Source organism: Peromyscus leucopus, chromosome 8b, assembly GCF_004664715.2.
Source record: "Peromyscus leucopus breed LL Stock chromosome 8b, UCI_PerLeu_2.1, whole genome shotgun sequence".
Taxonomy (NCBI): Eukaryota; Metazoa; Chordata; class Mammalia; order Rodentia; family Cricetidae; genus Peromyscus; species Peromyscus leucopus.
The window spans coordinates 97158464-97172130 of NC_051086.1; the positions used below are offsets into that span (position 1 = coordinate 97158464).

At 50.4% G+C, this 13667-nt stretch overlaps 1 protein-coding gene across 1 annotated transcript; it reads right to left on the reverse strand.

Annotated features, from left to right (window-relative positions):
- Positions 1–1028: 1028 nt before the first annotated feature.
- On the reverse strand, positions 1029–13167 carry Phb (prohibitin). The gene is made up of 7 exons (XM_028869002.2): positions 13085–13167; positions 11737–11851; positions 8905–9066; positions 5583–5725; positions 5297–5413; positions 2290–2385; positions 1029–1405 (listed from the first exon to the last, which is right to left on the reverse strand). Exons 2-7 carry the CDS (start codon positions 11822–11824, stop codon positions 1193–1195), a joined length of 819 nt encoding a protein of 272 aa, XP_028724835.1. The 5' UTR covers positions 11825–11851; positions 13085–13167; the 3' UTR covers positions 1029–1192.
- Positions 13168–13667: the final 500 nt, after the last annotated feature.

Sequence of the window (13667 nt, forward strand, 5' to 3'; positions counted from 1 at the left end):
AGTGCCCAGAGCAACCCCGTGTGTAGTGGTACTAAAATACTCTTGCCCCTGCCTCACCTCCTATGAACTCATTTCATGACGAGCTCACCCAAGGTTTGGTACCAGGGTTCACTTGAGGATGGGGCAGGATCCCCCACACATCACTAGGCATTTCCTAAAACCCAAACATTTTCTGTCTCGCTGGATATTCCTTCCCATCTGGTGATACAAACGCGTGCGCACACACAACTTCTGGGACACTCTGTTCTGATCCTCTCGCTCGCACAAATTGAAAACAAACCCTGAAGCAGCTGGAAGGTCTGGGTGTCGTTTATTGACAGCAGCTTACATTGTCTTTTCTTCCCTTGATTGCTTCCCTTGGAGCCCTCGGGAAGGAAGGGCAATCTTTAGAGAGGGAGCAGGAAGGCAGATGCACAAGTCCTTGGCAGGTGTGTGCTCAGCCCCGGCAGGATGCAATCCTTCAAGTTGGAATCCCATTGGGTATCTGAGAGGACCGATGTGGGGAGCGAGCGGACAGGAAGTCTCCAACAGGACTCACATCTCAGTCCAGGCCTCTTGCACTATTCCAAGTCCATCCCAGTTTTAGGACTCTGGTGGGGGCGGCAAAATCAGGCCCACCCACCTTGCTGGGCAGATTCTTCACTCCATGCCCTGTTCGCACACACCTGCTTCCGCTGGTCTCAGTTAGGGGGAAGGGGCCTTACGGTTAAGATAGACCGCTTCCTCTGGCCCTCCCCAGCTGCATCTGTGTTCAAATGGCTGGAAAAATTGCGGGCTTGCCTTTTTGGTTCGACTGTGTGTGTGCCACTGTCCTCGAATCTTCAATATATGACAGGATGGAGGCTATGGGTCTACTCAGGCTGCGAGCTGTGCTCCCATCCATCACACATACTGCCCTGTCTTTCTTCTGCCAACTGTCAGTGCCTAGGGTGGAAGGCCAGCGGGTTCCAAAAGGCTCAAAGCCAGTCTGCATAAGCACTTGGCAATTTTGGATATGAAAATGGGTAAAAAAGTGGAACAACAAAAGCTTCATTTGATAATTAGAGATCTGAGTGATTTTGCTTTTATTTCCTTCATGTTAAGCCAATCATGAAATTTCACAGTGATTTCTGGGGTGGGGCAGAAGGAAAGTGTATTCGGGATGCTGGAGGCCCTGGCCTGGTTGCCCGAGAAGGTGCAAGCAGGGGAGGCCTCACTGGGGAAGCTGGAGGAGCACGGACTGCCCGGCTGGCAGGTAGGTGATGTTCCGAGAGCGGGAGAGCTGGTAAGCAATGTCCTCAGCAGCCTCCAGCTTGCGCAGCTCGATCAGGCCATCACCGGCGGTGGCCAGGGAGTTGGCGATCAGCTCGGCTGCCTTGGAGTCACCCTCAGCAGAGATGATGGCTGCCTTCTTCTGCTGCTCAGCCTACAGGAGAGGAGGCAGAGAGACTGGGATTACATCACAGCCCTGCATGTACGGCCTGACTAGGACCAAGCCAGGCATCGCCCAGAGTCCTCGAGGCACTCTGGGAGAATCCTTCCCTCACCGTGGCGTCAGCATTGTCTACCCAGCACTCCTCTTCCCCTTTATGCCCACTTGTCATCGTAGAACAAATCAAAACAAACGGACAAAAAATGTTAAGCGATCTATTCAACAAATGTTTATTATGCACCCAATATCACCACACTCTTACAGGCTCTAGAACCACAGTAGACACAAGCTAAACACACCCCTGCCCACTCAGGGCTTATGTTTCCTATAACTAAATTCCTCTTGTAGATTTTAAGAATGAAACATCCTTCATTAGGAAAACTATCAGTGTGGCGAGGCGGATAGCAAACGCGGCCTTTGCATACACCAGGAAGAACAGGATACTACACATATACATTGTGTTCTACCACTCTCTCCAACATCTGGATGGATTCAGCAACAGAAAAAAAAAGCACATCTGGCACATTTGATCTTCTTTGCTGTCAGTTTCACTATGTAACCATGGCGTGAAAGTAACTCCTCAGTGCAGACCATACTGCAGGAGTAACATTTTTATGTGTAGGGGAAGGTTTTTTTTTTTTTTACTGTGGGCAAGTAGGAAAAAAGCGATCGACCCTTCAGTGATTTAGGAGCACACCCTCATAGCCCTGACAGCTCCCCAAAGACTCTGGAACTGATTGTAGGAATAAGGTTCCCTCCACCTTCTTCTGGTTATTCCAGACAGATGACAGATGACGAACGTGTAGGCCACCCAGCAGATGGGGAGGCCGAGCACAGGAGAAGGGAAAACTGCTCCTGCCATCTGGCTGAGCGCTCACCTTTTCCACCACAAATCTGGCCCTCTCCGCTTCCTGCTGAGCCACCTGTTTGGCTTCCACTGCCTCTGTGAACTCCTTCCCGAAGGTCAGATGTGTCTGTGGGGAGAAAGTGAGTGCAAGCTGAGGCAGTAATTGCTTAGACAGTGTTGCTCAGAGGCCTCCCCGGCCACTGGCAGGAAGAGGCCAGGAATGGCTCCAGCAGCAGCCGGAGGCACAGGGAGATGCTCTTCCATCTCCGTCCCCTCAGTCACACCTCTGTATTCTTAGCTGCTCACATTGTGCCTACACAGAATTCTGTCACCCTCACCGTGGTCATCCCATGAAGAAAATGGCACCTGGGGCTTTTAATGGGGCCCATGGACACCAGAAAGGATCTAATCAATCACTCACCTCCCTAGAGAAGACCTGTGGGTTCCAAGACCCCCACGACTGACTATTGCTCTTCCAAGATCTTTTGATGCCCTGTTCCAAGACTTGGGCCGGGGGAGGCAGATGGAAAACTGAACCCCTGAGAGCAGGGGCGACAGCTGGTTCCCAGGGATGCAAGAGCCTGATGCTCTCTGCTTATGGATTAACCAGTCCACTTCCTTCTCACAGCACCCCCACCCTCGGACAGGAAGAAGAGAGGGCGGGGTGGAAATCATGGCATCTCAGCACACAAGCAGTTCTGGTAAAGGTTTTAAAAGAAAGGCAGGTAAAGCCATTGGTCAGAGTGAGAGCTCAAGTCTACTATCCACAGACCTTCCTAATCATATAAATAGCTGGGACTCTTTGGCTGATGTGACTGTCTCCAATGACAGTACTTCTGTCAGGGAACAGATCTCAATGCTCCTAAGGCCTAGCCTAGAGCAAGTCACTGCAGCCAACTTTTTTTTTTTTTTTCGAGACAGGGTTTCTCTGTGTAGTTTTGGAGCCTGTCCTGGAACTCACTTTGTAGACCAGGCTGGCCTCAAACTCATAGAGATCCGCCTGGCTCTGCCTCCCGAGTGCTGGGATAAAAGGTGTGCGCCACCGCCGCCTGCTGCAGCCAACTTATTTAAAAAAAAAGGCACAGGGGCTGGAGAGGTGGCTCAGTGGTTAGGAGCACTTGTTACTCTTGTAGAGGGACCCAGGTTTGTGTCTTAGCACCCACACGGTGACTCACAACTGTCTGTAACCCCAGTTACAGGGCATTTGATGCATATATGTGGTGCACTTACATACAGACAAAATACAAACACGAGTTAAAAAAATAAATAAATCTAGGGTTGGGGATTTAGCTCAGTGGTAGAGCGCTTGCCTAACAAGCGCAAGGTCCTGGGTTCGATCCTCAGCTCTTAAAAAAAACAATTAGAGGAAAAAACCTGAAAAGGGCACAAAATGAAGAAATCGTTGGTTCAGGCACCAAATGCAGTTTGCTTCACTTCCGCTCCAGCCCCAACCTCTGCTGTTTAAAATACATGCAACCTCCAAGTTCAGCAGAGAAAGTCCTGGCCCCAGAATCTTTCACACTACATACCTAAGTCTTTTGGTTTTGTTTTTTTTTTTTTTAAATATTTATTTATTTATTATATACACAATGTTCCACCTGCATGTATGTCTGCACACCAGAAGAGGGCACTAGATCTCATTATAGTTGGTTGTGAGCTATCATGTGGTTGCTGGGAATTGAACTCAGGACCTCTGGAAGAGTAGTCAGTGCTCTTAACCTCTGAGCCATCTCTCCAGCCCTTGGTTTGTTTTTTGAGACAGACTCTTTTTCTGTAGCCCAGGTGGGCTGGAACTCATGGCAAGACAGGGCTGGGATCCCAGGCACAGGCCGAGACGCCCAGCTAAGTCTTATGCTGCAGCTGCTAGACTCTGCCTGGTCCACTTCTTGCTCAAACTCTGGATAGGGAAATACAATCCTAAGAATTGAAAAGCTAAATATGTAATTAAAGAATACAATTTCTTTCTGAGAGGGCCAGCTGAGGGCAGCAAATTCCCCAGGAAATCTAATTTTCTTCTCACACCTCTTAGCTATGGTTTCTTGTGGTCAGCCCACATTTCCCCAGGATGGAGTATGTGGTCAGAGTCTAGAAAGATGCCAAGTTTCTCTTAGGTTTTTACTCCATGCATTCTCACAGCCAAGGTGCTTGTGTTAACAGTGGAAGAGCCTGGGGTCCAGCGCTTTGCAGAGCCCAAGGCTGCAGCTTGGCACGTTGCCAGTAGAGGGAGCCACATGCCCTTCCCTCCCCTAGGAGGCACAGGAGAGGCCATGCCTGGGGGGAGCAGAGGGTGTTCAGAGAATGGCTGTTTAAACAGCTGCACAGATGCTGAGGGGAAGCCCGGCCTTTCCCAGGCCAGCCAGAGAGGGAACAGGAAGCACTCTGCCTTGCTACCTGAACAAATTACTCCAAGGCTTTTCCCAGGGACTCTAGGAACACGACCCCTTCCCCTCACCTCGGTCTGAAACACTATACTGCCTATATTGCTTTCTGTCCAAGTTACGACACCCAACATCACATTAATACAGTCAATATAAAGTCTCAGAAGGTAAGCTACACCTCCGAGGTGTCTCCTGCCCCTCCACACCAGGCCCGGGGGACAGCCAATCACTTGCACCCTTATCACCTTTCACCAGGGGCTCCCAGGACCCCTCCACTAAGCTTCGGACCCTCAGTTTTGAGGAATCTAGGAGCCTGGCTGGGTCTACTCTAGAGAGGAAGACTCAGCTGTTCCCAGGCCTAACTGTCAGCCTTTTGACAAGGCCAACAGGAATCACTTTCTAGGGAGCCTGGGAAGTTCAGTGGTTAGGAACCATCCAGGGCAGAGGTTATAATAAAAATGTGTGTGACAGATGGAACGGGAAGAATGCTCAATCAAAAACAGACCCAAGGCGATGGCCTCCGACATCCCTCCATTTTCACGTTTTCAAGCCCCACACCAGCTAAGTGGACACAGGACCTAACCCTGTGTGCCCAGAAACAAAGCCAGTCACCTAAGCAAGAGAAGAAGCCCCTCCCCTCAGCTTCCCCAAGGATCTTACCAGGGACACGTCATCCAGGATGAGCCCAAACGTTGCTGCTCTCTCTGTAAGGTCATCGCTCACCTGCCTCGAGACCAGCTCTCGCTGGGTGATCAACTCTCCAGCATCAAAGCGAGCCTGGCCCCAAGGGATGACAGACAGAGCACAGGTTACCGAGGAAGAAGAAACAACCAGCCCACCAATAGCTGCACCCTCCGACCAACCACCTGGCCATGCTGTTCTCCCTGCCACCTAGCCACCTCTCGGGCTGCACTCTACGCTCGGGGAGAGGGTCCTGTTCACTCACCACTACTGACTTGAGGATCTCTGTGGTGATGGACGGCAGCACCCGCTCATCATAGTCCTCACCGATGCTGGTGTAGATACGAGGAAGCTGGCTGGCCACCGGCCGGAAGAGGATGCGTAGTGTGATGTTGACATTCTGCAAATCTTAGGGTAGGGAATGCATGGGAGTTAAACACAAAACCACAGCTGGACTTCTCTATGACCTTCCTAGCCCAGGTCTACTACAAACCATACACAGAATGTCGGTTAGACCCTAGGAGAGGGCTGGCTCCGTCTGTCCCTCAGCAGAGCCCAGCAGATCACTCAGCACTGCAGTCAGGAACCACAGGCAGGATGGGGCTGCACTAGCTTTTCAGTACGCCCCGAATGCCCTCTGAGGACAGCAGTTCACACGGTGCGACTAAAGAGTGTTTGGGACTGTGAACACCTTAAGACAAAACAGGCTAATGCCCAGAATTCTGAAGTGGGACTTTCCAAGGGCTGGCGTGTGTGCTCAAGTCAGCAGAGTCAGGCCTGGGTTACCTGGATCTGGTAGAAACAGCATCCAGCGCCCACTGACCTGGGCTGTGGCACCACCCTGATGGTTACTAATGATGCAGCCTGATGACTTTAGCCAAACTGAGCGTACTAGTCTGCGAGAATGGAGAGAAACCACAAACGGTGGGGGAGGCTGGAGGAGAAATCAGCGGGAAGAACACCTTCATGTATACAGCGGACCAAGGCTAAGTCGTCACACTCAGCCAGGGCCCACTTCCTGACGCACGGAGAAGGCTGCGGATCGCACCACAGTGCACTGATGTGCAAGGAGCCCCGATAAAGTCTAAACAGAGGCAGGTGAGCCATTGGCGGGGTGAATTCAAAAGGCTCATTATTCACACCCACTCAGGGAGACGGTCAGCCCCTACCGCTCGCTCCCTGGCAATTCAGGCCTGTGCAGCGCTAACGCACAGCCACACTGCTTAGGCACCAGCACCAAGTGCCACCCGTGAGTAGGGTCCTGCCCCAGGCACCGAGAGGGTGGAAAGTCCCCGAATGCACACAGCCTCTGATCTTTGGAGTCGCCCGTCCCAATTTTAACAAGTGGAGGTCCGTACTGCATCCTTAGCACAACTGTGAGACGACACAGAAAAAAGCCCAAAGGCAGGAAGTTCAGGGGGATTTTAAACGCGACCTCCCTCTTCGCCATTACCCAAGCCCACCTTTTCTCTTTCCTCCGCAGCAAGCCGGTCCCAGCAGGCAGACTTCCTATTCCCCTCCTCTCTCTCTTGTCCTAACTTCTCACTCTTCAGGTTCTCCAATCAAGAGACAGCACCAGGGAGACTGGGCAGATCTCTGCTCCACATGCCCCTGGCCATCTTCTCCTCCCACGATTGCAGCTGCTTATTCTCACACCTGCCTTCTTGAGAACTGAGGTCCTTAATAGTTCTTTTTAGTCGTCCCGGTACTCCAGCCTTCCAGCCAGCACCAAGGGCATCGAGTGCAGTCCGCACACCAAGCCCACAGGAGCCTTCTTCCCACGACTTCCACTGTCTGCCTGCACTCTGACTGGGGAGGGGACCGGTGAGGGCGCATCACTTCAGGCTCTAACTAGAAACCCAGTGCCGTAGGGCCCGGCCTGTGAGAGCGCAATCTGAGGTCTGCCCCATTGGAGCAGAGACCATGGAAAGCAAGGCAAAGGGAAAATTGCCAGCCACAAGGGTTTGGACAGTCACTCTGGGGAGCAAGAGCTAATGGGAAGGGTCAACCACAGCAGGGAAAGAGAGGAGCAAGAGCTGATGGGAAGGGTCAACCACAGCAGGGAAAGACACATTTAGATTTCCTCAAAGTTAGGACAGCATGTAACTTCTTTCCCCTAAGACTTATTTTACTTTATGAGAATGGATGTTTGTCTGCATGAGCACCACATGCATGCTTGTTGGATCCCCTGGAAGTGGGGTTACATACAGATGGCGCTGTCACCTTATCGGAGCTGGGAACCGACCCCAGGCTCTCTGTAAGAGCAACAAGTGCTCTTAACCACTAGCCATGTGTCCGGCCCCCAGTATGAAACTCTCAGGGTAGCCTTTATATCTGTCTCTGAATTTCTCCTGCTGCCTGTGTTTACCTTAAATATGTATTTTAGTCTACAAATCCACACACACCTCTCCAGGACAATCACACTACCAATTCTCCACAGTAATTTCTAATGACTTGCATGTGTACATGTATGTGCATCACAGTACACACGTGAGGGTCAGAAGACAGCTTGCAGGACTCTGTTCTCTGCTTCTTCCATGATGTGGTTTTTAGAGATCAAACTCAGGCTTGGTGCCAGGAGCTTTTTACTCACTGACCCGACTCACCAGTCTGGAATTCTTTTTTTTTTAAGTTAACCTTTAACATTTATTTATTTATCTATGTATTATGTATTGTGTGGGTGGGTGTGCACATGCCAGGGTGTGTGTGAAGAGGTCAAAGGACAACTTGCCGGAATCAGTTCTCTTGTCCTGACATGTCGGACTCAGGGACTGAACTCAGGTTATCCAGCCCTGGCAGCAGGCATCTCTCTAGTCCTTAAAGTAACCTTTTAAGTTAGCATGCAAAGTAATGGGTTTTATTATGACATTTCCTTTCCTTTCCTTCTGTTTCTTCTGAAACAGGGACTCTCATATCAGAGCTTTGCCAAAGATGACCTTGAACTTCTGATCCTCCTGCTATGGAGGGCAGGAATTACAGGCATGCACCACCACACCCAGTCTGTGCAGTGCTGGGGACTGAATTCAGGGGCTCGGGCCTGCTAGGAAGGACTCTTCCAACTGAGCTCCACCCCAGACAAACATTATGGCATTTTTATTCTTGACTCATTATGCTTTTCGTGTCCCTTCCTCCAATGCCCCCCAGTCTCCCTGCCCACCCCCACACTAGAAGTTCTTTAAGACAGGATCTCTCTACATAGTCTTGCCTGGCCTGGAACTCACTCTGCAGACCAGGCTGGTCTAAAGTCACAGAGATCCACCTGCCTCTGCCTCCTGAGTACTGGGATTAAAAGCATGCACCACCATGCCTGGTCTCCCACACCAGAAATTTGTGGGTTTTTTTTTTTTTTTTTTTATTGTTTGTTTTTTGTTTTTAGAGACAGTTTCTCTGTGTAGCCCTGGCTGTCCTGGAACTCACAGATCTGGCTGCCTCTGCCTCTCCAGCGCTGGGATTAAAGGTGTGCGAAACCACCACCTGGCACAGACATTCTTAACCTCTTGCATCTTTGCTGTGCACAGATGTTTCTGGGGTGCACAGCACAGCTCCACAGCTCCACAGCGCCTTCATCAGCTCCAGGCGACACTCACCTTTGCTGCCAGTGATGACGGGTACATTCCGGGGTCGTGAGCGGCAGTCAAAGACAATGGGTTTCTGTACCCAAGGGATGAGAAAGTGAGTCCCTTCCCCCACCACAATGTCCTGCACTCCACGGAATCGGTCAAAGATGACAGCTCTGTGCCCAGCGTCCACTAGGAAGAAATAATAACGACAGGTCAGAAAACTCTGTCGCTCTTTAGCAGAAAGGGTCCTATGTTTGCAAGATCCTCGCTTCTTCCTTTAAAGATTTGTAAAAATTCCTTATCTTACTGTGTGTGTGTGTGTCACGCGAGCACATGGTGTGATGCTCATGTGAAGGTCAGAGGACAACTGCGGAAGTCAGTTCTCTCCTTCCACAAGTGGGTCCTGGGATTAAACTCAGGTTATCAGGCTTGGCAGCAAGTGTCTGCCCACTGAGCCATCTTGCCAACCCTTTTTTCAATCTTTATTTTTAAAGAAATAGATTTCCTGTGTTTGGGAGGGGGCCACGCGCATACCACGATGCACGTGTGGACGTCAGGAGACATTTTCGTGTGGCCAGTCTGCTTCTGTCTTTGCACAAGCCACAGGGACAGCACTCAGGTGACCTGGCTTGTGCCCTGCGTACTTTTACCACTACGCCATCTCACTGGCCCTCTTTCCCCTCGTAATTAACATTCAAAGCGTTTAGACCCTTGCCTCTTTCTCCCACTTGTTAGGGTCCCCTCTTCCTCACTGTCTTCCTGAGCAATCTCTTCCTGTCCCGTAAGTCTCCCCAGGTACTTCAAGGCCGCTCCTTAGCATCCTTTCTCCTTTCAAGAACTGGCCACTGAATTCCTAATTAACCATCCCACCCCAGGGCCGACTCCCACCAACACATCCCAGAAACTGCTTCCCAAGAGTTCTATAACTCAAGAGCTCTTCACTGCCAACATGTACATACGCGCTCCAGTTTAACCCGATGGTCCCAGAAGCAGGAGCCCCACTACGGGCATCCTGAAATGCAGATGTTCCCATTGTTCTGTCCTTTTTGGAGGCAGGGTCTCAGGATATAGCTCAGATCAGTCTGGAGCTCCCAAGTCTGTCTCATCCTTCCCCCCACCGGTTCAGGCAGCATAAGGAGAATACGACTCTGTGGTTTTTTGTGTCATCCCCGCCCCCAAGATAGATTCTCACTATGTAGCTCTGGCTGTCCTGGAACTCACTATGTATACCAAGCTGGCCTCGAACTCAGAGACCTACCTACCTCTTCCTCCTGAGTGCTGAGACTAAAGGCAAACGCCACTATGGCCAGCTTGGCCAGCAGCATCTTTCTCATAGCTGTCTTGTGTACTCAGAGAGAAATTTAAAAAATGCTCTACAGATGTATACATGAAGGTACATAAACTATGGAATCAAGATGTGCCTCATGAGATAAACAGATCTCTCTCTCCCTCTCTCCCTCCCTCTCCTCTTTGACTTTGTGAGACAGGATCTCACTATGTAGCCCAGATGGGCCTGGAACTCAAGATCCTCATACCTCAGCCTTACGGGTACTGGGGTTACAGGAGTATGCCCCCAGACCCTGGCTGAAGTAGCTACTTTCTCTTTTCCTATTTGAATTGAGAATTGGCCTAAAAACTTTCACTCTGAAAATAATACTCATCAAAAAGTCATATAGCCAGAGGCAAGAGGTTCAGAAGTTCAAAGGCTACAGGAGACATTGTCTTAAAAAGACAAAATAGCAGGATGTGGCTGAGTTGCTTAAAGCCACTACACTTGAGCTGGGTATAGAGGTGTGTACACCTTTAATCCAGCACTCAGGAGGCAGAGGTATGTGGATCTCTGTGAGTTCTAGACCACCCTGATCTACATAGAGTTCCAGGCCATTCAAGAGCTACATGGTAAGGTCCTGTTTCAAAAAACAAACAAACAAACAAACAAACAAAAAAACTGTATAGGAGGTATATCAAATCATACAGGGAGTATATCAAATCTGTTTGTTCTGAACAGCATCAAAATTGGAGGGAATCTTAAGAGAAAAACTAGTTCAGTCCTGTTGTTTGACCACTGCGAAAGCAGAGGAGTGGAGAAGGGACTTGCCTCTAAGGCCATAAAAACAGTCAAAGCAAACCTAGCTTGAGCCCTGCGGCACTGTTCAATGCCGAGCAATGCATCTCAGAAATTATTTTCTCTGCAACTAGCTGAGCAAATCCCTCTTTCTCAGGACGTGGTCTCTCAAGCTGAGGGAATCTGCCAAGTTATTTCACTCACCTGCAGAGGTGGACCAATGAGATCCTGCCACTCTGCAGAGACATCTGGGTAATAGAGCACCACTTCAGACTGGCTAAAGCACTAGAAACATCCACCCAGCACCTGGGCAGCAGGGCTCCTCTTGAACAAAGGCTCTAAGTCATCAGCTCTCAACCTGTGGGTCTCCACCCCTTTGGGAGGGAGTCAAATGACCCTTTCACAGGAGTCACCTAAAACCATCGGATAACACAGATATTGACATATTCTGTTATACTATTAAATGTAAATAGAGGTTACACTATTAAGTAGTAGATTCATAACAGTAACAAAATTACAGTTATGAAGTAGCAACGAAAATAATTTTATGGTGGGGGGGGTCACCACACCACGAGGAGCTGTATTAAAGGGTCGCAGCGTTCGGGAGGCTGAGAACCCCTGCCTAAGTGAAGACAGGGCCTCTGCTAACACACACCTATAGCTTGTGGGGTAGCAGCGGGTGAGCTCCCTGAATCTCACACACCTTCAGACAGCAGCTAGCCTCAGGAATGTCGAAAGGGCTGTGCAGATCAACAGAAATCATCCAGAAAGCACCCCCCGCCTCAGCGCCTCACCGTTATATAAGGCAGAGTTCACCACGCCTCCTGCGACGGCTAGCGTTAGGCCGAACTTTCCGATGGACTCAAACACCTTGGCAGCCATGATTCCTTCTGTCGCACCCACTCACACCTAAACAAGGGGTAAAAATAAAACAACTCGACACGAAATCCTCAGAGAAGGCCCTCCCTCTCCAGGGCCCAACATTCACTTCTCAGGATAAATCTTCATGCATCTACTCCTGTGAGCTCTAACTCACTCACTGAACACCTCCTAATAACACTCAACATCTTGCAAAGTGTAGCATCACCGTTTGCTCTTGCAGATGTTTCTTTTCTTTAGAGCCATTCAAAGAAGAGCCTGGTGCACTTGGCTCACCATAGGAACGATGCGTCAGAGAACTTCGTGCCACAGAAAACTACACTCCCATTTGCTAGACACAGGAGTATGTGTATGGTTGGCTCTGTGCAATTTGGGTTTGGAAAAATAACTCAAATAATGTACTACAAGGGTTACGCCAACAACAAAAAGGATAATTCCTGTTGACATTTAAGTTAGGCTGTCTCAGGCCAGGTGGTGGTGGTGGTGCTGGCGGCGGCGGACACCTTTTATCGCTGCACTTGGGAGGCAGAGGCAGGCAGATCTCTGTGAGTTCGAGGCCAGCCTGGTCTACAGAGCGAGATCCAGGACAGGCACCAAAACTACACAGAGAAACCCTGTCTCGAAAAACAAAACAAAACAAAACAAAAAAGTTAGGCAGTCTCCAACAGTTTTATTTAACCTTCAGTTTCTTTATGAAAATTACTACTGGTGCAGAGAGCGGTTACACTATTAAGTAGTAGAACCAGGGTTAGAATGAGCAGATCGGAATTCTAGAAGGCACTGGAAAACTCCTCCCCACACCTGTTAATGGGAAAGCGGGAGGGGGCAGGGGTGCAGGGAGGCAGAGCAGGGAAGGACTGGAGGTGGAGCTGCGGCGGGGTGGGTGGGAGCACGGAGCTGACAGACTAGAAACCGCTCAGCCTTGAACTTTTTAATGCCCCGCCCCTGAGTCGCCCTGCGTGCGCTCTTCAAATCTTCCCTCCCTTTTCCCAGACCTCAACTGCGAGCCTATCCCATTTTCTCCACGCACACTGATCCTCCGCCCCTGACACTAGGACACCGTCGTTTCTATTTCTACTAGCTTCTGGATTTTTCCTCATCCAGTCCCTTGCACAATTCCTGGTTCGTTCTGGGCTCAGCCTTTCCCCCTTCTCCATTAGGCGTACCCACACATGCATGCCATGCCCCCACTGCACACAGACGAGCAAAGGAGGGCTACGGGGACATAAAAACAGAGGCCCGCACGACCCCTACCACGCTCACCTGCTTCCACTCTGACCTCCACATGAATTCCCCAGCCTCGCATACTGCGCGTGCGCCAGCAGCTCCTCCCTTTCCCCCGCCCCCCTTCAAGATCCGTCCCTTCAATTGGTAGAGCCGAGCGCAACGCATTCTGGGAAGCGTGGTTTGCTGTCTTCCGCGGGCCCGGTGGTTTTTCTGAAGCCAACTACAACTCCCAAAAGCTTATGCAGCAGCGGGCCCGAGCAGGAAACCTGCTTCTGTTTGGCGGTAATTAATGGGACGTTGCCGCAAAGCCTTTCGGGCGTTGTAGTTCCTTGGTAATTAAATGCACGTGCCTCGTTCGTAAGGAGGTGATTGCGAGTAGAGGAGTGGCGTGGGTTGGGTCGGAAAGGCGTGGGCTTCCACTTGGTGGCGGAAGTAACTGGGTAGTAAAGGGGGTGAGTGGGCATTTTGGAAAAAGGTGAGGTGCAATAACTGATAGCCTGCGAGACTTCTAGGGAGGCTAAGGACGGCCCTCAGGGACTTGAAACTTGGATCGCCTGAGCCCCTTCGGGACTTTAGAAACGGCTTTAAAAAAAAAGAGAGGAAGAGACTCATTCACGTC